Below are 25,764 nucleotides of genomic sequence, written 5' to 3'. Positions count from 1 at the left end.
GTAACTGGATGGTTTATCTTCATAGTATTATCTAGTGTTAGAAAGCAGCAGCCTTCATTCAGTAAAATTAGAAAGTTGTAATTTCAGCACCTGATTCTTTGGTATTGCTACAAAGTACAAGTAATTGAACTGTGTTAGCATAATATCCTGAATCTTGTCTGAGGACAGTTCTGCAGAACTGTTATAGGTTTAAATTCTCCTCTATATTTCCCTTAAGGAGATGACTGAGCCAGGCAGGTGCATGTTCCTCCTTCAGGGTCAGATAGGGCTCTTACAATTGAATTTCCTATTTTTGCTAGTCTGGTCTTCATGGGCAAAGTTTGTCTATGGAAATAAGTGAGCGGTTGGAAACCTAGATGCGTCTCATTTGTGATGAGAACAGAAACTGGACGGTCATACAGAACTGCTTAGAAACTCATTCTGTGAGTTCCTTTTCCAATCTTTTTCTGCATCCCCAAAAGCCAGGAAGTGTCTGGAGTTTTTATTACACAAGGAGAGGAGAAAAGAGGTGAGAGAGAAAGAGGAAAACAGAGTAAATAATCAAAATGCCAGCTCAGTAGAGAGGTTGCATTAACTGTGGGATTTGAAAGCTCCTGATGACTCTTTCTGGAGCAGCAGCTGCAGACTGGGAGTTTACAACACTTCCTGCCTCATCAAAAGATTATCTGTCCTTATCTGACCTTCCTTTGCTTTTTGGGTGTGACAGTAAGGCTAGGAGGTTGCAGCATTCTCTCTCAGTGCTGGTCTACCCAAGCTATTTTTTTCCAGTGAATACCTTAAATCTGGCCAACCTTGGGGGCCAAGTGGAGAAGCCAGGTTAGTGTCTTTCCACAGATGCTGCCAGCCTAATGGTGTTGATGGTTTCCGTGATGGTTTGCTATTTGTCACCTGAAATCATCATAGTGACTTTGGGAGCTGCAGCCACGTCTCAGCTAACTTGCCATCCCAGAAGGCACTTTCTGGAAAAGAGCAGCTCTAGATTAAGTGGATGATGGTGTCTAAAAAATTTCTTCAACCAGAGGAGTCAGTACTGCTATCCACTTTATGCACAAGACTCTACCTCCATCAACTCATGAACAGCACTAACAAAAATGCATAAGAAAGCACCAGGTATGTTACTGTGGGTTTCATCCAAAACTCTCTTGAACCATTTGAAGGTTTCTGATTGCAGTCAAGCTCTGTTATTAATGCTGATTAGATTTTCTGCCACTTCTGATGTGTGTTAAACTTCTATGCAGTGAATGTAATACCAACAGGTGCATTTTGGATACAAGAGAGGTCTGCCAAGAGTGATACTGCCATGATCTGGGTTTAGGGTTTGAACTCAAATGCTCAGACATGTGAGTTCAGAACACAGCCCATCAGGCCCTGTGAAGGCACAGACTCTAACATGACTTCTGTATGTCTGTGCTTTTTGACTCTCAGTGACAGATGAGGATCAAGCTGTATCAGCTAATGTCAGGCTTTTGAAGTGAATGTTCTTTTGTGGCCATAGTTTGGATAAATGGTTTATTTGGAGAACATTGTAGTTGTTTTGTTTAACATGTGATCACTCAAGCACTGCTGTCCTATTGTGTTAAAGAGAGACATGTTCTAGAAGACTGAGGGAAAAATTCAGACAATTTTCTATTTGTTTTTAAGTTCAGCATTAAAAGAGCTTGAACAGAGGTTTAGCAGCTGAATGTACTTAGATTCACTGAATTTGAAGGCCGTAGGGACCATATTGATATGATATGATCTAGTGTGACCTATTCTGTAGTCCAGACACGCGACTTACCAGAATATACAGAATCTACATCTTGCTATGGATACTATAACACTGCATCCTGAGAAAAAAACAAATTCCAAAAAGGGTTTTTGGTGATTGCATGCAGGGTCAGGTAGCTCATAACCACAAAAAAAGCCCAAGCAGCTAGTCATGACAGTGCTAGTGTTAGAGCCATGATTGGCATCCAGTCAGGCTAAGGCCATCACATCAGAAATTGTTATTCCAGCAGGTTTACAGCTGAACTCTGCTTTAATCTGAAGGCTAGCTTGAAGGAAAGCTTCAGTGTCCTACTAATCTGGCCAGATCTATGCTGTGAGTGTATTTTTCACATGCTACTCTACAAACAGTGAGTTATTACTAAAAACAACATTTTTTAAAAGATATATTAAAAACATTCTCTGCCTGTCCAAAGAAGCCAGTTCATCATTAAAAAAATGCAGCTGTTTTAACAATTGATGGGAAGGTGATTCTACTGGGTAAGTTAATAGAAATGGCAGCTAGATTTTTCCACTTGGAGACCATTTCCTGGCCTCCCGCCCCACTGTATGTGGTGCAGCCAAATGTGCTGTGAAAGGAAGCAGGGGCTCAATAAAAAGAAACCTTTAAGGTCTCCCAGCTTATTAAAAGATGCCATGCTTCTTCTATCCAGCCCTGAACCAGGATGGAATAGGTTGAGTATTGTCCTCTATCAGGATCTAGTGGTCATGAAACCTATTCCCAAAAAGTCAGATTCTGTACCCTGATCTTTTAGAGACAATCTTATGAACTTCCCTGGGCTGTAATGGGATTTATCATGGCATTGCTTATAAGTCTGACTGCTGTCTGGTTAAGAAGCTTAGAAGTACATGGAATAATTAGGGAGGGGTCTGAAACTGATTTCCATGAAAGCTGGTAGTGTCCAGGTATGAACAGCTCACAAGCTCTGAACATGTTTCACTGGGGATCTATGTTTTACATTAAATAGTCTGCTTTAGTTTGATTAAATCAAGGTAGCTCTGTTAATTTCAGCATTCTGGGGATCTGGTAGGGGTGACTATGGTCCTGGTGAAAGGTTCTGTACAGGAGAGCCTGGACTATCCTGTCTGTCAGCAAAACATGTACAGAGTGGGCAGAGAGCTGCAAACCTCCTCTCTCTTCACCTAGAGAAACTGACTCTGGGCAATAGAAATTTTTAGTCTTCTCACATTCATTCCTGGCTTTTCTGTTTTATCACCCTCAGTTGCAGTGCACACCAGTTCGCTGGAATGATGCTCATCTGATAGATAGTAACAAAAAAGAAAGTTGCACATATGCTACAGTTTTTCAGCAGCTATGACAGATGAAGCATTGTGTTCTGAAAAGCCACTGGAACTAGCTAAAAAAAAAACACGACAACATTTTTCTTTTTGACTAACTATATCCTGGGTAAAACAAGATCAAAAAAATTTCCAAAAAAGTATTATTAGCATGTTTCCTAATTGTTTTGGTCTGATTTCTGCAAGGTGTCCTGCCCTGGTACCACCAATGATCCCACTGTTGTGCTATTCTAGCTCCCATTTTTCCTGGTGTGTGAGCGAGCCTATCTAGTTACATATTTCAGATGCTTTCCAACCATCTAAGCCAGCCATTCTCTCTTATGGGTGCTTTTTGTAACTCAAAGGAATCCACTAACCTTTCAAAGTCCTCAGTCATCGTAATTAATCCAGACTAGGGAAAGGGAAAGAATCCAAAGGGTTCTTTCAACTTATTGTGCCTGGGGAAGTGAATAGCTGTAGTAAGTTCACTACTGATCTGCTTAAGTAACCTATTATGTTATAGAAATGTTATCCATTCCAAATTAACATCAAACAGCTCTGTATCTGTCCACTTTCCATTATAGAGGAGCAACAAGATTAACACTCCTTTCCCACAGCATCTCAGTGAATTTAATTAGTCATTAATTGCCTGCTCCTTTGATTATAATGAATTCTTAGGCAAATTATTTAATTCCAGTTGCCTGGATGGCTAGCCTCCTAATGATTAATAAAAAAAACTGAAGCATAGCAATAATTGCTATAAACACCGGTCTCAAAAAAATATGTCACTGCTGAAAGTGCTGAGTGTCTGGGAAGCCACTAATCAAACACAAAGTGCTTTTGCAGTCTCGCTAACTCTAATCAATCATAGCACCTGAAGGTCTCCAAGCTTGTCACCTGAAAACCCCATCTAAACACAGAAGGTACCAGACTCTGAGTTCGTATAATTCCCTGATGGGTCAAACCTTTCTTAAAACAGAAACATGAACCGATGCAATTTGATTTCTGGCTCCAGTGCAGTGGCCACAGAGCTCAATCTCATCCAGGGGTACATGAGCCCAAAGAGTTCACGCCTATCTCGTGCCTTTCCCTGCACCAGTGCTTGTGTGTGTATGTGAAAACAAAACCAAAGATGGCTAGGTGACATAGAGGGCTAGCAGTAGTGCTTTAAAAATTCATTTTTGAAGCATAAAAACTTTGCTTTACAGTTGGGGCACCCATAAGTAAGCCCTTTACAACCATCCAGTGACCAAATCACTAACATCCCTGAGCACAAACCCTAGAAATAATCAAAGGAAACAAAGACAATCAAAACCCTTAGCAACAAATGTTTTTCCCCTTTTGTCTGCACCCATCACGTACACTCACCAGTTACTTTTTTCCCCAAGAATGCCTCTGAGGCAAACTTCTGAAGAACTTCTGTTTTTTTCTTGAAGTGGAGGCTGAATAAATCCCAGAGCCTGTTACACAAAAATGGGACAGGGAGGAATGAAACATTCCATCCAACAAGATCTTACAGTTTAGGTAGAGCACTGCCTAACTTTTACATGCTTGGCTCTTGGAGAAGAATCCAATACCCACTGTGAGGTGGTGAGGCTTACAGGGTGCTGGGAGATGAGATGCTTTAGAGATGCTGCCGTGTTTGCCAATGTTCCAAGAGGAAACATGAGTACAGGAGTGTTTTGGAAAAGCCACTTTACTCTGGGACTTAGGCAGCTGGCTCAGGGCTGCAGAAAGGCAATCTGAGGTACCTGGGTTCAGCAACCTGGAAACCTTTCTAGAAGGTAGATACCTCCAGGTACTCTTTCAAAGCAGTCAGCAAAAAATGCTGGCAGCCACCTTTTACAACATCCAGAGGGGAAATCTGATATTCTAATTCAAAGGCAAAAGGGGAAGCTGAGGTGGTTCTGGTTTTTGCTTCCAGGATTTTGTGAACAGATGCAGAAATGGTGAGACTGTGCATTAAAACCCTGCAATAATAGGCTGAATTGCTTCACAATCTCGCTGCAAGCAGTCAGTTGTAGCAATCCTGTATGCATGTCAAAGGCCATTTTGCAAGCTGGATACATCCCATACATTTTGTAGTACTTTCTGTATTTCAGTCCTGCTCCCAGTTAGTCTTATCAGACTGAGAATATTTAACCTTGCAGGACCCCAATCAAAACAAGCAAAACTAATCTCTTGTCAGCTAAACCACAGCTTCAGGCAAGTAGTGCATCAGGGAGACAGAGCTGCATGGATATGGCTGTAAATTCTATTCGCCAGAATGGGTGATTTCCCTTTAACTTCTACTTGAAAATAATCCAGGGTGCAGTAATTTAGTCTGGGTCCAGAATATCTGTTTGCTTGTACTGTGTACAACAGAATAGGCCAGGTTAGATCAGATCAGTAATGTTCAATCAGTGGTCCATGGATCCCTGGGGACCCACGGACTACTGCAACAGGTCTGGTAGGGGTAGCTAGGAAATGATGGGATGAAAATCAGTCTCTGTCTCCACGGTAAAACATTGATGGGTCTTCCACCTGAAACAAGCTGAAAGCAACTATGTAGATTAGAAAGGTGAGTAAACTGAAGGAGAGAAAGTCAAGATTTTGACCTAAAGATGCAGCTAAGGAGATAGCTTCTTTTGAAAGAAAAGCTACCAAAACTGGTCAAGGAATGCTGATCAGTCACTAGATCTCCTTCTTATTTTTCTGTTGTTACTCATTTTTCTTCTAAAGTAGCAATGTATAAGATGCTATTCCAATCATAATGGAAATTCTAGTTCCTGTGTATTGGCTACACTAGCAGGAGAATAGAAGGGTATAGAAGGGTAAGGGAGTACAACACCATGATAGTGATTTAGTGGGGTGAGACAGCATCACAAAGGTAGCTCCATGCTCAGGGGAACCACAGAGGCAATTGCCAGGGTTTTGAAGTTTATGTGCAAGCCCCCATGTGGATGCTCTGCTGTCTAAAGTTTGTGGTGCTCACATTGCACTTTTTCTTTCACTGGGGAGATTACACAGTCTCTTCTCTACCTAGGATTTTCACAGATCTGTGGGACTTAATATCCATCTGTCTAATTTGGTTGAAATCCGCCAGAGGATTCAGAGTTACTTGTTGAGCTGACAGATACACGTGAATACACACAAACAATGAAATTAAGTAAGTCTTTCTTAGGAAACCAGGCAAAATGGGACAAAAAGAGATCACTTAATTCATCCTGCTGCCTACATTAAAACAGGACATTTTTTTCAATACCCATCTTTACATTTGCATATAAATGGATATAAAATATCCACTTTCCCCAATGTTTAACACTTGCTGGTGGGACCTGTTCCACAGGACACTCTTAAGGCAGCAGTATATAGTAGTCTGCATAATATAGTCTAGGTATTTGTAGTATGGACAAGGCAGAAGGAATTTGCCACCGTGCCTGCACTTGCAAGTATGTGGGGGCTTTGCCAATAGTAATTAGTAGTCCTACAGTTTGACCACTAGTTGCTCTGCAGGCAGAAATGGAGGTTCCTTCTCACGGGCTTTCTGCACTGTGTTCCCAGCATCAGGCCTGCGCTGGGCCAGAAATTGGGAATTTATAATATAAGATGATGGTTGTAGAGCAAAGCCACAGTTTAATAGTTCAAGAGAATTAAGTGAAAGGAAAAGCATTTCTGTGGCCAGAAAGTGTGCATTATAGCTAGAGGGGTTAGACTGCTAGACTGTGGCTGGATTAGAAAAGGTCTGAGCTCTAGCAGTCTAAGCAGTGTGTCCCAGATCTTGGGTGCTGAAGCAAAGTCCCTGCCTGCTCCTCGTTGCATCAGTTCTTTCACTTACACCTGTAAGGATATTCCCCACAACAGGGCTACAAGGAAGCTACTACCTGCAATGATGCACAAAACAGAAAAGAGCTGAACTGCTTCCCAGATTTTCAAGTAATCTTCATGATGCTGATGAGGAAGGGAAATCTTAACTCAAAAGGAGTCTGTTCCAGCACTCCGAAGAAACAAATTATCTGCTGTTTTTGCAATCACCTGCCAGAGGAAAACTATCTAAATTCATAACAGCCAAAGATCTGGCCTCTAGTGCTATCACAGCCATATCAGCTTCCCTGCTTCTGTTTCCACTCTTCAGTAAAGAACAGAGAAGAGATTGGAAAGGTCCAATGGGTGAATAAATTCATCTAGGATATTTCTACAGTTTTCAAGGAGAATTCTGGTTTGGGAGATCTGTGAACTTCCATATACAGAACAGAGCTGAGGAAGAAAATTCAAAAAGGGAGTGAATAGACCGGATACATAAGTGAAAAACCACAGCTGTTTTTTGCCTCAGTCTCCAGGTGGGGATACTGGCACTTCACCAGGAGAAATCATGCACACAACTTATTTACCTTGCTCACATCAGAACTCCTGTCTAGCATCCAGACTTCTATATTTTTCAATCAATAATGGCACATACACGCATCCAAAAATCGCTTTGCATATCTGTCTAGAGATTTAATTGCTTCCCAAATCAAGCTGATGTTTTAATGAATTGTGAATATTAGGAAGTAAGTATATTTGACCCCTTGTGGATCAGCCAGGGAGGACAATAGGAAATCTTATTGCCGCCCAAACTTTATACAGTTGAAGTCTACAGTGATTGAATAAAATGGATCAGACTTTTACAGCCACTCTAACTTCTAAAATGGAGGTGTAACCAACAGAGGTCCAAGGCTCCAAGGCTCTTTCGGATGTCTAGGCGTTATGTTTGAGGGGAGGGGAAAGAGTTCAAAGGGGCAGGAAGGAGTCTCCATATTAAAGCTGAAAGCAGCCATGAGATGCTGTGTAGTATGCTGTGAGCCCTGTTTGCCTCATGGGTGGTTTTTGGAGGTATCTTAATTACTGCCAGCAGCCTCTCTCCTAATGATGAAAGGGAAAGTGTCACCCCTGAAATAAAAAGTGGCGTATCTGCTGTGGCGGGGTGAGTGACCCATCCTCTGCACTGAGCAGTGATCTTCCCAAATTTCTCATTACTGAGCCCAGTGCAAACAATGCCAGATGAATAGCAGAAAATTCTGACTATTGCAGCAGATGCAATTAATCTCTTATCCTGCTATTGCAGGGTACAGTCTAGGTCAGAGACCCTGACCTCAGCATACACTCACACACAGACCAATACACACTTTCATCCAAAACACTGCAAATGAGTTTCAGAACTGGCAAGCCGCAGCGTGCGTGTTTCGAATACTGTATCAGTGGGGCTCGTTATCAGGCAATTGTCTTGATGCTGAGTGCGTCAGTGTGATTTTCCCCCCCCTTTTAAAAGATACACAAGACAGTTTGACAGTTATTTTGGCTCAGCGTTCCCATTGCAGAAGCTCTCTGGTCCATACAAAGTTATTTTCCCACTGTTTGTGGAGACAATAATGAATAAATAAATGAGGAAAAAAATCAGCCTACTGCAAGTGAGGGCAGGCTATTGTTCTCTGATACTGCATCTTTAGGCTTTTATCAAGAGCTTCAGACAGTCTAACAGCCAACTAGCTCTTCATTTAGCCAGCCTGCTCCATTCACTAAAGCATTTCATTAGGAAAATAATCACTTGATTGGTCCAGCAGAACTTTGAACAGCATCCAAGAAATTTACAGCAGTAAAAAAAGCCTAGCCAATCATTCATTGGAGTGTAAATACTTAGAAAGATGGAGTTTTGTTTTGTCTAATACATAGTAACAGCTCCTAAGTCAGATGTTTGTTTTTTGTGCTTGAGAATATGCTACCCACAAGAACTCTGAAAGTAAAGTTTAACCACTGAGGCTGACTTGATGAAAATCTGCATTCAGATCCCTTTGAGTTAGTTACTTGAGCACTGAGATGATTTTATTCTTTATTTCCTAAGAGTTATTTTGCTGTCAGAAGCCTTGGGATGCCTCTGTGCAAGTTTGGCCCCCAAACTGCTCCAAAGGCTGGAGAACTAGCACGTTAAATTTATTCATATCCATATTCCAGACTATCTCCAAAAGCTGAAGAAGCATAAATCTGGCTCCTGATGTTTGTAAGAATTGTGACTCTTTGTTGCGAGGAAAATGCAAACCAGGAAACAGGATCAGCTCTCCTTAAAGAGTGAGGAGTTTGGGGCTGGTGTTTTTTCAGTGTAGAGCTGTCCTTTTGGTACCTTAATTCACTAAATATCTCAGAGGGGACTGATAATGATTTTAAAAGGATTTATGCACAAAAAATAGGATTTTGTGAACAAAAGCCAAAGACAAAATAAATCTGGACATGATTACATCATGGCACACCATCAAGCAAATGTTCAATCCCACCTGAGGCAGTCTGAGTCACACTAAGTTTGATTTCTGTATATTTAGTAAAGTCATTTGAAACAGATGTTTGACTGAAGGGAAGCAAATAAATCAGGCTCCTGGTCCTCCAGGTTGATGGGTGAAACATCAGGCTGAGAATGCAACCTAAAACATTTCTGTTTCAGGAACAGCACTAAGAAAAAGATGACAAGTGCACCCTGGATGCAGAGGTGCATTCTCCTGTTCCTAGGACAGAGGAATAGGAGAAAAGAAGGAAAAAGTTTAAGGATTAAATGATCCTGGAAGAAAATCAAAGGCTAATCAATTTCTGAAACTAAATTCTGAGTATCAAGAAAACAGGGGCATCTTTGGACTGTAAGGCCCAGCCAGTCCCATCTGCTCAGTCCAGCCTGAGTTCTTACCTCCCTTCTCTGGACAACTGCATTACCTTTGAGTAGGGCAAGTAACAGCTAACCCTGTAGATTATTATCACTGCTACCACGCCAACTGATACTGAGTCTGTGAGCTAACACAATGTTTCCACTCTTTCAGTTCAATAGCAGAGTGGGCGTATGGAAATGTCATCATTTTGGCAATCAATCAATCTATTAAAGTCTCTGCTGAAAGGCCAAACGGATTCTGTTATGCTGAACGAATAGGTGCTCCAGCCGAGCCTGGAAATGAGATGGAAAACTGTTTCTGCTGCAGGCATAAGAAAAGCCTTTTTTTCCTTTCTCAAAGCAACTAGGGTGTGGTTTCCTTGCTTCCTTATTCCTTACTGAGAAGTGGGTTTATGAAGGAAGATGAGACTTGAAGATGAGCAATATGAAACTGTTTTCTTGGGAGAGGTGGTGATGGGGAACAAAGAGAGGTTTTTGCCCAGGGTGAGATTTCCTGTTGAGGAAGCCTTTGCTCCTCGCTGGCTATGGATGGTATGCTGTGTCTCAGGAGCAGTTTGGTGAGTCTGTGGTCACTGGTGGGGTGCTGGTGATGTCTGCCAATGGGACCTGTGCCAACAGGGAGTGCACAGCAAAGTGATATTTTATACTGATGTGACTATTCCTAATGCTATTCAAATATTCAAGTATGCAAAGAAGAGTAACTGGTTCATTGTAACCTTTTACACTGTGATGATAATTGGGAAGCCTCAGGCAATAACAGTCCTGTAGTCTGAGGGATTTACATGTTATAAAATTGGTAATGGCTTCTCTAGATGTTCTTACAGCTGAATGCGACATTGGACAACAGGTGAATATAAAGATCCAGTGGTAGCTGGTGGAGGAAGGTAACAGTGCTGTGACTAGGTCTTGCTAGACTGGACATAACTGCAAAAGAGCAAACTGTGGGTTATTTCTGAATGCCACTGTGGTAGGTAGCTGTCATGTACATGCCAGCCGATAGTAGAGATGGGATATAGACACCTGAGAATAACACAGAAATGAAACCACTAATTTCCATAAAGGGTTTTTGATCTCTTCTGAAGTAAGGAGTGTCTGAACTAGCAGGCAAATGTGAAAACATTTCTCCCTTCTCTCTCAGTCTCTAACCAAGGAGATGCCATTCACACATCCTCACGAATGGAAAGCCAGTTCATAGAAACAATCAAATCTCATTTGAGAAACTTGCTTGTTGACTCTGCTGAAAGAGTCTCCAGTAGCCTCTAAAGCAGTTGTATGTATTTGGGATGGGGGAGGAAGGATACTTTTCCAGTGCAGAAAAAATTAATTAACCCAAATTGTGCATCCAAAATCTCATGCTAAAATTGACACTGATCTTTCTAAACTTTCTAACGAGGGCAGATGGAGACTGGGATAGAGAAGGTGAAGAGTGCATGGTTACATTGGTTTTGACATTTCACAAGCACTGAGTAGCTTGACTTTGCAGACCACTGCACTGATGCAACAGTTTGGTTTAGTTTGAAATGCAGACTCTTCTTTTGGTGCTCTGACTTTTAATAATTAAGGTAATAATGAGCAGAGATGAAACACTCATCCCTCTGCTCCAGTGGGATTGGCAGGACAGGGAAATGAAATCCCTGCAAAGGTGATTGAGTGGAACAGTCAGTTACAGGCCTATAACATACATAAAACCCAGACAAGTGCTTTCAAAAGAAATTAATGACCAGCGGAAACAGTAGGACTTGCCCAGTTGTAACAGAGCTATTGCAGCTATCTATGTCTATTCCCTGATAAATTAAGCAGCCAATCCAAACCTAACGATTAACTACTATTAAAACAGTGCATTCCCCTGCATTCCCCTTATGCCTTAAAATCATAACTCCAGGATTGTCAGGCCAAGCTCCAGGTAATGCTACTTATTTTCTGTAATAAACATTGCTGCTTAGAAAGTGTGCGAGTTCCCCAACAGGATAGCAGTGAGTAGTTAGATTTTTGAATGAATCCAGGAAAACCATCTGTTCTAATTCACTCGCATCTTTGAGCCAACTCCGTAGCACTGCAGCAGGTAAAATTAACATTCAAGCAGAGTTTTCCCATAACTAACCTATGAGCTGTAATTTTTATGAGGATTCTTTTTATTAGGGATTACCAACAGTGTGGACTCTGTCCAGCTGGAGGGAAGCAGCATGCACTCTCATCCGTAAACATTTCTAAACTAAGATCTTTTAGCAAAGGCATAAACCAGAATCCCTGCCCCCTGTGGCAGTTGTCAGCTTGGAGGTGAGAGCAAAAACGACATTTCCTGTTCTTTCCAAATGGTTTCTACAGGCAGTAAATAGGGTTGCTGTGAAAATGCCTAAGTTATTCATTTGCACATGCATAGCCCAGAGCCAAATTCACCAGGCATGGATTTACCAGAGGAAGGAGAAGAGGGCTAGAAAAGTCCAAAAGCATCCCATTCCTGGCCCAGACACAGCATAGGCAAGGCAACTGTGCTGCTATACCATATTATAACAGCCATGAGGGTGCTATATGCTGTGGCTGAAGGCACCAAAGTGCATTGCAAGATTTGAATCTATATCCTGAGCTTTCTTCCGGCTGTATTGGGGAGCCACTTTTCTAGAGTTATATGGAAAATGTTGGATATAATACAAAGGAGAGGCTTCTCTTAGACACCTCCACGAAGTACAGTCTACTCTGCACTCTGGTGCAGCCCCACGCTTAGATATTCACTGTAAAGGACTAAGCAGAGCAGCCAGTGAAAGGCTGGACTTGTGTCTGGCACCTTCCTAGGAGTGCACAGTGGATCTGAAGAGGCCTTCACCATCTTCTCCCTCAATCTTATATGGACCAAGCCATAGTCTAAGCTAGCCACAGCTCTTCAGAAGTGAAGACCACCCTGCTGCTGAACAAGCCTCCTACAGCGTTCCTTGCCAGTTAAGCCACTTGAAAACACCTTTGTAGCCCATGTTGTAGAACTGCTATCTCTAAACCATGAAGCTCCAGCTGTAATAATGTGGAAACTGCATGCAAATGTCTCGATTTTGTCAGGAGTTCTGCAGATAATGTGTTTGGCTGTGCAGGAATGAGAGGAAAACCAGGATCAATGAGGCAAATGGCTAGACTGGTTATCATTGATTTATGAAAATAATGGTGGACTTCTACTAAGCAACCAAGTCCCTTGTAGTGTTTGGCTCCCATCTGGCCAGCTCAGCAGTTTCTGATTTGTTAAAATGTGATTGTCTGCAAGGTATTTGTCACGTTTAAGGCTGCTCTTCTACATGTGCTGCCCAGGCCTGAGAAGGTTCTTCAGCTTTGGCAGCTTGCCTGACAGACACAATGAGGAGGCAGCAACGCAGTTCTGGCCTCATTACTTTTACTGTTCTCTCCCTGAGAGACCCTGCCCATTGTTGAGGTTTGGGATGTACTCCAAGGACAACCTGGGGCTATTTTTTTGCCTTGTCAGGGAATTTCTATCCTAACAGCAGTGGGCGTGCTCTGTGTGGTGACCATTATTCCCTACTGCCTCCCACTGAAGAGCCAAGAAAGACATTCAGAGCGAGGCTACCTAGGCTGTGGACCAGTGTCCAGGGAAGCAATGGCAGCTCTGCTAGTGAGACACAAAGGCTGCCAGGACAAAGCCGCCAGCGTGTTTATAGCACAGAAGAGCTCTGTATTGGTCATAAATGATTCTCTATGTTTGTTCCCTCCCGAGTTTCTGAGAGCAAAACCCAAGTTTTGCCCATGCTGACTACCTGTGGCACAGTATGGGCCCCAGCTTGTACAGCAGCCTTACGCCATGCTGGATTTTATTAGTTTTGTTTTATCAAACAAAAAAAAAAAGCTTAATGGGAAGCAGAATGAATCCATTCAAGCCAAACCTCCATGCTTCACAGCTCTGCTTCCTTCTGAGAGAGATTTTACCCCTAATTATCACCATCTTCTTCTCTGAACTAGCCTTACTCTGCATATTACACCAATCTCAGAGCCCTGGCAAGCACTGTTGGTCAACACTTTTCCCTGTGAATGAGAAATGCTAGATTTCTGGATCTGTGGCAAGAGCAGATTAGTGCAGACAGATTCCTCTGCAATGCCTCAAAAAGCATTACTCCTCAGTAAGCCATTCCTCTTCAAATTCACCTTAGTCCCTTCAGTGCTTTTTTGTCTCCTAAATTACAGCTAAGTAAGAGGGCAGTTAGGTTTCAGTGATTAAAATGATTTACTTACCATCTGTAACAGCTGGAGCATCTCCACATATCTGGGGAAAGAGACAAACTTTTATTAATAGCCATCAAACCAATGCTGAATAAATAAGGGTGAATTGTGTAGCTTCAGTTATAGGAGAGCAACAGCCAGAGTGTAACAATTAACTCACACTTTTTCTGTAGACATCAGCTCCTGGGCAATGAGGTAAGCTCTGGACTGGCCTTCTTTCTGTCAAAAGCAAAACCAGAGATGATTAAGGGATGTTTCATGCCGGGAGGAAAAAACAGTGTTAAAGAGCATTTTGAACTGACATATTCCTTCAGTAAAGATAGGAACCAGCTTTTTATCCTGTGCTGTTTAATGTTTGGCACTCCGGAGTCCTTTCCTTGAAAGGGTGCTTCAGCAATTCAAATGCTAATAATATAATAGAATAGAATAACTGTTAAGGCAGATCTCAAGGTTGGAAAATTATATTCTTACTGAAGATGGAGAGAAAATTCCTGTTGATTTTCACAGGGCCAAAATCTGGCAGAGAAGCAGAAAGCACTTAGCTTTGAATAGGCTAACTTCATGGCTCTCCAGGCTTATACCATTTGTTTAGTGCTCTTAATTACATGGAAAAGGTGTTTCTTTGTCAAAATGATAACTGACTGCTGTGAGATCTGTGGAAGCAAACAAGGCAAAGGACCTTATTGCATGCTAAACAAAATGTCTAAATTAAACTGAAATAAATATCTCCAGAAACCAAACTATTCAATACTCCAGCAAATAGCATCCTTTGAGATCTCAGTGGCATCTACTTAATTGGTAGACATCTCAGAAGACGCAGAAAACTGCTAAAGAAGCAAAGTGTATGGCTCTGAGGCACAAATGTCTAATTAGGGTATTTTGCTCCTATTTCATGACTCACCCTTATCGTAAGAAATGAACAAAGAATGAAAATATTTACTGAAAGAAATCTGCTGAGGGAAGTTTGACTTATTCAGCAGTAGTAAGTAGGGAAGTAAAACAGTAGTTCAGCAGTAGTAAAGGGAAGCAGCCTCCAGTGATCTAAAGGAAGCACAGTGGGGAAAGTGTTTGGCAGTGGGATTCAGAGACATTGTGTGCCAGATCAGGTATGCTGGAAACCCATCGCTTAATATATCCTGTTTCTGAAAGGCTACTAAGGAGAGACAGGGACTTGCTGAGCTGTGATGCACCCCTTTGGGGCAGTAGTCAAGTGGGAAGTTTGTGGCTATACCTGTGTCACCAATTCTGCATGAGAGGGGCTGCTATGAGTCAGGGAATGCAGGCTTTAATCGAGGCCCCTCATAAAAAGCATTGATAGGGCCCCAAATCCAGATTAGCTTCCCAGAAATACTGACTGCACAAATTACACTTGATAGATCAGATACACAGGGTTTACAGTGTAATAGCAGATCTGAGCAGTAAAAAATACCTAAACCAGTTCAAGCTAAATGCATTATAGACTTTTTCTTCTCTGTCCGTCCTCCCTATTAACACTCCCTTGGAATGCACATGCTCTGGGACACATGATAAAGCAGTGTCTGAGTTTCTCTAGGTCCCATCACTGCTGTAACCCATTTGCCACCACTCATATCTGCAGAGAGATCAGCTTGTGGATTAGAGGATTGTCTTCCCCTCACAAAGCTTCTGCTTTGTTCTGTCTGCCCTAAGCTGAGAATAGCTAGGGGAGGAATGAAGCATTCCCTGGAAGTGCTGGAAGTTGAAATTCAGCTATGTGGATACTTGGAGCATAAAAACCCAGTTGCAAGGACAACTGAAATAATCAAAGTTATATCATTGTCCAACATCCATAAATTAAAAAAGGAATAAGTGATGGAATAGAAGCTATATTTTAAAGCTTCTTCTGGTTTCAATAACTTTAGGTATTTATTAAAAAAGCAAGGAATTTAAACCTAATGTTCAGCATCAACAAGTGAATTCACTGCTGTCTGTATCAGAACAACCAATGGCCAGTCAAAATATGGTGTAAATAAATGGCATTACTGGCTGCACACATAAGCGAAGGAAATGCTTCTGTTTCTGTGAGAAGACTAATAAGGAGCCTTGGCTTGCCAGTCCATGGGGTTTCAGCCTGGAGGTGATGGAACCCCAGGAGGATTATGAACAGATCAAGGTGAACAGGAGGAAAAAAAGACACTGAGCCCTGATGATGATGGGTTAGATGAATGGGGCTTCATGTATAGAAGATGAATGTAGTGATACAGTGACCTTTTCATCTTCAGTTTATTTCTATGTACTGTTATTGTAACACAGCTGAAGATTGCAAGAGCCAAAGGAAATGGATTGAACTGTTCATCAGTCTCAGATATCTGATCTATCTCTCCTCCAGCACCAGGAGTCTGAGGGTTTGTTCCCTAGTGCTTTGTTCCTTCTCGCTAACATGTGCCAAAGAACATGCTTTGAACCACTTGCTTTTGGAGAACTGCTCCACTGTTAATAGAGTGCACTACAAAGATCTGTTGTCCTAAAATGCATCTTACATTTCTTCCTTAATTTCATGCATCTTTTGGGAGCAGATATTTGATCATCCTCTTATCCCTGTTCCACTTTGTGAATACCTCTTGAAGGTCATGATGTGTCTCTCCTGGTTGTCCCCACTGCTGGGGGGGCACACCAGAGGCTCTGAGTTTTCTGTTCTCTCTCCTTTCCCCTTTGCAGCCATAACAGAGCAAATGAAGGGGGAGGTCTTTCTGGATCACCCAGCCCAGTGCTGGCTGCCCTGCACATCCTCTGTGCACAAGCCCTGCTCTGCGCTGCCAAGAAGCAGAGTGCATTTCCCCAGCGGTCCAGGCCCATTCTCCCTTTGCGTACACCCATTGTCACAGTCTGTAATTCCTCTTGTGATTAATATGTCTTAGCTGAAAGACAAAACACTGAGACCCCAGTGTCACATGGCCTGTCTAGAGCAAGTTTGAGACAGTGTCTCTAGGCGTTGCCTGTCTTGTGTTATTTAATTGCTGTTTGTTTAACCAGGAAATGAACTCTGAGATTGACGACAGTGCCTGGAGACAGACTTCTGGGAATAGGGGCTACAGGGGGTGCAGGTCCCTTAACCATCAAGATTCTAAAACAAAGCCCAAGTGATTATTATAACACAGCCATGCTGTCACCTTTTTAGTGATCTTTGCTCTCTGTGTCCTACCCTGCAACAAGTGCTGCGGCTTGCTCCTTCACAGCTCCTGCTTCGGGAGCCACACTCTGGGCCTTGCTGTATGCCTCTGCTTGGCAGGGAGGCCATACAGCCACATGGGGACCCTGACTCTCTGCCTCATTGAGTCTTCTTGTCTTATCGCTTCATCCTCCCCAGAATCGAATGCTCACAAAATGCTTGCAATATACAATATACAACTGTAATATCTAACTGAAGTATCTCCCCATTCTCTCGACTCCAAAAAATATGCTGGCACCAGAAAGGTGATTTATGCAAAAGCATTTTAATGAGGTTAGAGCTTGTGCTCACTCAGCACAGCAGATCAGCATAACTTGCAAAGCAAAGGTGATGCTGTGCAATCATCTCTCCAAAGGGTAATGAACTAAGCCCTACAGCCCTCCTCCAAATGGATATTAAGTTTACTGATGGAAAACTAAGACCTAGAGATGACTCATGATTTGTTCAGGATTTCTCCTTTTCCAGCAGCCAGTCTGTTTCCCAATGTATAAGGAGGCACAACACCAGCAGAAAGCTTTGGCTTAGAACAATAGAGAAAAGCTGATGGGAAGGCTGGCAAAGTTGAACGTGTTAGCTAAGCTCACCAAAACTCCAGAAAAGCCTTCCTTTACCATTTTCCCCTAGCTACTTTCTTCTTTTTTCCTAAACTGAAGTTTAGCTTGATAAAGACAGTGTACATGTGTGTCCAGGGGCATTACATAAACACAGGGAGAGTCACGGACACCAGTGCTAAAAGGAGCAACTTACTGCCTTCTGTGTAATGTACACGTATTATTGATATTATATCACTGCCAGGATGTTGAATAACACAGTGAATAATGAGGAAAAGAAGGCTAGTGGCCAACACTCAGCATTGCAAACTATCAAAAGCTCTAATGTCTGTCAAGAGCCTGTTATTGCTTTGCAACATACCTCTGTTTTCGTAAGATGTTAACAGGATTATGGTATGCACAACGCACAGCTTATTGTTTACATGCTCCTGGCCCATCATGGTTCTTCTGGTGTGGCCAAGCGTCCTGTTTTCTCTCCCAATAACTTGCAGCCAGATAGTCGTAAATTAGACTTGGTTAGAAATGAGTCTGTGGGGAGAGGGGTTTCAGAGCCCTAGTGGCCTACAAGACAGACATAGTGGGAACGGACCAAGCTGCTGACCTCAATCATAGAAAAGGCCTTAAGCCCAGGCCGGTGGTCATCTCTCTTGGTCAGCACATTGAAGGTTAGGTCTTTACAGAGTTGCACCTGTGAGCACAGCTGAAGTTATGTACTAGTCTTAGATACTTCAAACTGAATAACTTAAAGTTTCATGTCCCTTCTGTGCCTCCTCCTGACAGAAGAAACCTTTGGGTTGAGAAGGGACAAACAGGGACAATGGATAATGCCCATTCTGACTGTGCTATTGTGGCACTTAGCTCTTTCAGGTTTCCCTTTTCTGTGTGGCAGTGATCCCATTAGTGCAGGGATGAGGTCTCCACACAGAGTCATTTATATACTCTGGCCCTGCTCTGAGCAATGCCACAGCATCAGACATGGGCTGTAACAGGCCATGCATTGAAGAAACTGGGTTTTGGTGACAGTGCCAGTCACTCCTTGCTGAGCCCAGTGCCAGCCCTTAGTTGTGCTGACCCAGCTTTTTGCAGGACCATGCTGAGAACCAGATCAGTGTCCTGATCCAGCTTGAAAAAAAATGGGGCCAGGGTGGGGAGGATTCTGCCTCTGTGGAGCTGGAGCAGGGTTGTGTTGTCTCCAGAGCAGCACAGGCAGATCAAAGCACCATTTTCTAAGACTGAAGCACTGGCACTGGGGAAGCCATTTGTCTCAAGTGCTCGAGGAGTAACCCTTTGCATTTCAAAAGCACAAAAAGCTAGCGAAGACACAGCAGCAGTGGCTCCATTCCTGGGTCTGCCACTAGCTTGCCATGTTGACATAGACAAACTTAAACCCCTTGCGTCTTTTCCTATAAGTGCATCTTATTTCACACACTCCTCAGCACATGCACATTGTAGCTGGATGGCACCCGGCACAAGAGTGTTACTGTCGCTATCAGAAGCTGAAAACAGTTTGCAAGCTTCAGCCTCTGAGCAGAGGCGACTTCATAATGCCCCATTTGTAATTACTGTGAACTATGTAGCAGTTCCCAGTGATGTCACAGTGGTGCCAACAGTAAACTGAGGCATTACAAGAACAAGTGTCTTGTTCAGGCTGGCTCTGTGAATCAGTGAGGGAGCAGGAAATGGAGCCCACATCTCGTCTCCCAGTCCCCTTGTTTGAAGGGTTAGATTGCAGCCATCCTGAGGAGTCTGTGCAATTATATAAATCAAGATCTGTCCCTCAAAAGGCATCTAAATTAGGCACTTCCTCAAGGCTCACAAATCTGCCACTTCCAACCCCAGCTTGTGTTTGTGTTGTGTGCATGTGTGTGTGTGTGTGTGTTTTAATATGTGAAGGTTAAAGGTTTGCAAAACAGAATGATTAATGGAGCCTGGAAACCAAGCCTACCCGGTGGAAAGATAAGGAGCGGCAAAGGCAGTTTTAATAACTGCTGCCATGAGACAGTAGCTGTCTTTGTAAGACCTTCGTGGATTAGCCTAATGTTCCCTCTGTGCGTGATGTGGATCACCTCCATGTGCTGTGCTGGGTCACTGCCCCTTATTTCTACCGCTATCTTTTGTTTTGGTATATGGGAGAAGAGCAGAGCATCTCACCTCCAGCGCTACCTTCTCATAAGCCCAACATTAGGGATTGCTTCTGTATGAAGCTCTCCCCGCACACACCACCAAATAATGGTAATGAGCACACATCCAGTCTGGCTAGGTTTAGTTGTAATAAACCTCAACTCCTAAATGATTAGCCAAAATGCTTTGGGTTTTAGTGCCGTAAAATCCAGGCACACCTACTCTGAATTCACTTTCTTTTATGCTATTTTACATTGGTTATGTGCTATTCATTTCACTGGGGGCCTTCCATTTGCCACCAGAGTGAGAAAATATCACGTTTCTGGTACACTGACTGTAATACAGTTCCTTGCAACATTTTGGTTTTTTTTCTAGACTGAAACTAGGCAGTATTTGCATGCAGATAGGTTTACTTTTGAATTTCCCATACAGTTAACTATCAGGCAGATCTGTGTTCTGGATGAAAGAAATGTCTTTTATGTTCCAGCTATGGCTTTAGTAAGTACTAGGATTTGTATTAATTTATTTCCTGAGTGCTTTATAGTCTATAATTCTTACAGGTATCCAGCCAGATTAATCACATTCTTTTCTTATTTTTCTTTTGAGATTCCCTTCATTCTTCAGGTCAAACTCCCTGCTGTGTTTATAGACAGGTTTAAGAGAGCATTTTTAATTGTTCCCTTGTCTGGTGGCTTAATGTAGGGTTTGCTATATGTCATTCTTAACTATAATAGAGTTCTTAAAATAATTGATACTGCTACAGTATTTCCAACATTCCCCTGTTTACCCAGCTGCTGTTTTCTCCTTCCAAAGGCACCCTGTAAAGGAAGGCTCAGTCCCTTATCACTGTGGTGCAACTTGTCGATCTCAGTCTAAATGCCTTTCATTGACTATTGGGGATATTTTTAAGCCTGTTGCTTTGTCTGATCCACATCCCATTAGCATGTGTGTGACATACAGTTTGGGTCAAGAAGCATGACAGAAATAGCTCTTGAAGCCCAGCCTAAGGTAGCATGTTTCACAGTGTTAGTACAGAACCCTCTGCCTGTCTCTTCTGCAAGGTGCTGGAGAAATGAACTTTTAATTTGGTGGCTGGGTTCCTGCTCCTTACCCATTCCCCCACACAGCCCAAACCCTGTGCTTCATCTTTACGTGTTCCCTCAGACATCCTTCAGCGGGATTTTTGGGCACAATGCTGTGGGGCCTCTGCTGCATCTCCCTGCTGTGGTTTGTCCTGAAGGTATTTGTCCTTCCTGGAGACCCTGTTTGGCTGGAGCAGAGCTGTTAATCTGGTGGCTGCAGTAGGAAGGAAGATGGGTTCCTGATGCCATCTCAGTGAATCCCTTGAAAGGCTTAATGTTCCCATAGTGAACCTAAAAGGTAGCATCTAGTTTTCTCCTTTGCCAGCAGTTGTAATTTCTGTTCTTCATCAAACTCTTTTTTGCTCTTCTCTAGATCCAGTATAAAAGTTACTGTCTTCACTGCTGGCTCCTTGTCTTCAGTCATAAGGGGCTTATGTGTGGTGAAAGATTTGTCTTTGGGCTCTCTTCAGTTTCATGACAAATAAGGATCTAGGAGGTTAGTGGGGAAGGGGATTAACTGGGTAGAAGATCCAGTCTTATAAAGTACCTGGAAGAGAGGAGATGTGTGAAGACTCTTGGTTGAAGATGCTGACACTAAAGCTAGCTCTGGAGGAGTAGCTGATGATCCAATGTGTGCAGCATCCTCCTCAGACTATTGAGGCGATTCAGAAACTCAGGTCACAACCAACAATGGGTGAAGCCTACCAGCATGTGTTGATTTTAATCCATTTCAAATCATGGAAGTGAGTTTCTCAAAAGAGTAGACTTTCAAAATTATATTATCTCTATTTCTGATCTTCTTTTTAAAACTGGAAATTCTGAGACTGCTACGAAAACTTAGGTCAGCCAGAGTGAGCTCAGTTCGAATTTGGTGTCTAGTGGAATCTGAAGAATAAAGCTCATTTTCTTTTTTAATTTCCTTAAAGCTCATCACCTAGGTGGATCCAGGACAGATTTATCTGTTTTTAGTAACAAAGATCAATCACAGAGTTCAGGTGTGAATCCAGTTCAATGGTGAGAGGGAAAATTTGGGGTCTTACATCCTAGAATTTGAGCATTTTTCTAGTAGTGAGTGAAGGTTCAAAAGTGGGAGAGGTGGAGGAAGTCCTTATTTTATTTGATACAACTGGTTTGTTTCTAACTGGCATCCCTAATTTCAGATTTTTTTTCTGTAGGCAGCTCAGATCCCATCATACAACCTTAAGAGCCTGGCACAGAAAAGCCATGTGTAACCTTCTGATAAATTGAGAGGGATTGAATTAAATAAGCATATATAAGAGACACATGAATGAGGGGTGGCCCCAAAGCTCTTTTAAATTAGCTTAGCAGGTGTTAAAAAAAAGTGAATCTCCACCACTAATGTAAATGAAGGGCACTGCATTTTATAATATAACCAAGTAGAATCACAAATGTTAAGAAAACTTACAGCATTCCCTGCTTGGGAGTTCTCTAGGCTAATACCACATGCCAGAGAACTGAGGAGAAGGAATTAAAGTGCTCATTTAACCAGAAAGAATGGATTCTCACCATTAGTTTTAAATAGAAGAACCAAAACAACCAAGTGACTTCTGATGACAAATGTCTAGCTTCTCAGGGTCTGAAGTACTCTCAGTGAAATGAGAAATTGGAAACTCACTTCCTGTTTCACTTTTTTACACCAGTCCCATTCCAAAGAGTGTTTTTACTAATAAAAATTCTTGTAACACAATAGAGATGAAAGCCTCTCTTTGTTTGCTTTTAAAAGTAAAGCTGATTATGTCAAAAATATCCCCAACATATATTGTTGGCTATGATTCAAGTTGTTTACAGAACAGGGGTTCCAGCAGGCCCTAAAAGTTTCTCCAAACTTGCGTGAATCTGGTCTCCAGGAGATCAGGGATTCAAAGGAGACCAGCTGTTGAAACAATTCCAGGAAAAGTGTGTACAAAGCTGATTTTTTAAATTATTTTTACTTATAAAAATGAGCCTTAAAAAAGAAACATCAGGGGAAACATTCTGCTGCAAACTGGAGGTCTTGGGATTCTCCAGCAGGCAGCTAGGAGAAAGCAGGCGAGAAAAAGCAAAGCATCCTGCCTGCATTTTGGTACAGAAATTCAGTACTGGTGACAGTGAATGGCAGCAGGTAGAATCCAGCTGGATACAAATGGGAATCACATGTCTAAACACGGGGAGGAAATTTTTATCAGCTAGGTGATTTCACACCTTTACTCAAACTTAAGTTTTCCCGTAGGAGAGGAAAACTAGAAATCAAAACAACAAACCCCAGAGGGTTCTTTTTTTGTGTGAACGTATGTGTTTTTTCTAAATCCAAATGCAACACTCAGTAGGCCAGCCCAAAACAGTTGTTTTAACAAGATTAGCTCATTTCCAAATCTCTGGTACTATTTTTGGCATCCAGACCAACATGCCTCTGCCAGTTCTCCCCAAGTGACAGTGCTTCTGAAATCTTTCATGTTTTACAGTCACTCTGTGTTGTCCTGAGGATTTTGCTCCAAGGGATACATCACTTCATCGGGGTGGGGTGAGGGGAGGCCAGACAACTTCTCTGCACTTTGGCATTATAGGGCCACTTTTTGACAGGGCAGCTAATGTTCCCTTGGCACCAGAAGATTTGCGTGAGAAAACAACAAAAGGAGGCGGGAGCTGTGGGGTAAGAAACACGGTCTTCTGTCAGTACTCTGAAAAGATACCAGTACTTTCTGAGGCAAGAGCTGTGGAGAGATGGCATTTATCCCATTCACTGTTAATTACAGAGATATGGCAGCCCTCATTTCTTACAGAGATTCTGCAACATTGGCTGTGTGGGACCCTAGGAAGATTCCCTGATCACTATTATCCTGTGGCTGACATGGGGAGAAGGAGGTTTAAAATAGGGTATCCTTCATTGCACAGCCCTGCATTGACTGTTTTCCCTAGGAAGTGGGTTCTTCCCTGGCCATCTTTTGATTATTGCTTCACGCAACCCGCAGCAGTGGTGCTACAGGTCTTACAGAGTGGCAAAAGAGCCCTGACATAAGGTGGCCTCTGACTGCCCAAACCAGGTACCTCCTTTAACAGACTTGGCCCAGGGGACAACTGGGACACAGGGTTTGACAGGATGGTCCCTGGGGCCCCGTTGTCTGTCTCAAGTGATGCCTGAAGTGTGTTTGGCTCCTAGTGAGACTACAAGAACAAAGTAGCTCAAAGGAGTCTCAGTGCCGCTTCTCATCTCTACATCTATTCTTGATCCTGCATGAAGCACAGCCTCCTGACTTGGATTGCTAAATGAATGGCTTAGCCAAGGGTGAAATTGCTGATGCTCCAACCTTTTTTAGTCTGTAGCTAGAGCCCAGTAGATTGCACAGTTGCTAATCCTCCTACAGCCAGAATTACAGCCAGATCAGGTTATGTTTACTCTTCTGGCCTGCTTTTTGGCAGGGTAAAAAGCCATACATATTTATTCATCAGCCAGCTTGGAAATATGGCCAAGACTCAGATGGGACTGTTTTAAGACAGCTCCCCAGGGGCTGTCTGGTCCTGTGTGCTGTGATTCTTGCTGACAATTAACTTCAGAAGCAAAGGTTGATCAGACAACCAGACCTGGTTTGGCCAAGCAGTGCTGATGTTCTCTACCAGGCAGGTGCAGAGATTTGGTTAGTGTTTGCCTTTTCAGTGGGAGGGAGACCTCTGGTGAGACTCTGAAACATGTGCTTGCTCTCTGAGTGCTGCCTTCCTCTGTGATAGCTACTCAGTGCAGTTACGCAGCACAACAGAGCAATTAAAAGGCATGAGATGCAGTGAGGGAAGCATTTAGAAAAATATAATTTCCTAGCGTCTTCAGTAAAAACCTAAACAATGGCAATAAAATTGGTTTTAGCAGCCTTGAATTTGCTTCCAAGTGCATGGCAATTTCATGTATTGCCCATTTGGACTCAAGTCACAGTTTTCTTGCCACTTCTTCACTGGCATCACAACTAAGAGGTGCAGAGGAACCCGATCAGCTGAGATAACGCAGTAGTGTCTGCCCTATAAATGCTAATGGTTTGCTACGTAACTAATGGAACTGGAAGGAAAAATATTTTTCATTTAACAGGAGTTGCAACTTTAAAAGCTTTCCCTTTTCTAAAACAGTGTGAAAACAAACAACCAAAAAGGGAAATTTCATTCAGCTTGGAGGAAAAAAAAAATAGGTTGCTTGTGACCACTTCATTTGTTTCAAGTCAGCAAAGAGTTCTTTTTCTGGTTCTCAGGCACTGGTGTCCTGGTAAGGGGAAAATTCTGCTGCCCTTTCTTTACACTTGCACCTGAACAAAGCTTCACCTCCTGGAAATGCACAAATTGAATGTACTCATAATAGGTTTTAAGAACCCAAAAGAAATCTGTGAAAAACAAAGTTAAATTAAGTCTTAAAACTGGTCGATGCCATTTCTTTAACAACTGAACTATTTACTGAAGGTTAAAATAGTCTTCTATGGTCTTAAACTGTGGTCACATATCCCTGGTATTCTGCATAATTTGTTTAAGAGATGTTTTGTTTGTCAGGAGTCAGTAAAATGAACCCACACATGCATGTATTTTCCCTTGACAAGGGAATTTTGAGATGGCAGAGACCTATTAGATCATTTGCTCCATCTCCCAGCCAATGCAGAACTGGTCCCAATAGTGCACTTTTGAATGTTTTATACAGTGTAGTTTTAAAATTCTCAAGATAGGAGCCAGATCCCTCTTCTGAGTGAGACATTTTTCCTGACATTCAAGTCAATCCTGTCCTGCTGGCTGTGTTGCCTCCATTGCCCTTCTTAGAACTGCAGCTCCTTGGCTCTGCCACATGCTACTGGGGTAAATTGTTACTAGTGCACTGGATTGCACTATTACTGCTAGTGCAAGGACTGATGGCTCAGACATTTCTAAAAGGTTACCATGCAC

General features: G+C 42.5%; 1 protein-coding gene across 1 annotated transcript in view; it reads right to left on the bottom strand.

Annotated features, from left to right (window-relative positions):
* Positions 1-25,764, bottom strand: part of FGD5 (FYVE, RhoGEF and PH domain containing 5) — a 122,494-nt gene that overhangs the window by 41,740 nt on the left and 54,990 nt on the right. Inside the window, exons 4-5 of the mRNA XM_026074893.1 lie at positions 14,079-14,137; positions 13,931-13,961 (exon numbers count right to left, since the gene is read on the bottom strand). Coding sequence (XP_025930678.1) covers positions 13,931-13,961; positions 14,079-14,137 — 90 coding nt within the window. The remainder of the gene's footprint in view (positions 1-13,930; positions 13,962-14,078; positions 14,138-25,764) is intronic.

Source organism: Apteryx rowi, unplaced genomic scaffold, assembly GCF_003343035.1.
Source record: "Apteryx rowi isolate R43461 unplaced genomic scaffold, aptRow1 scaffold_4, whole genome shotgun sequence".
In the NCBI taxonomy this organism is placed as follows: domain Eukaryota; kingdom Metazoa; phylum Chordata; class Aves; order Apterygiformes; family Apterygidae; genus Apteryx; species Apteryx rowi.
The sequence above is the reverse complement of the archived record's forward strand: the minus strand, read 5'-3'. Positions and strand labels throughout refer to the sequence as shown.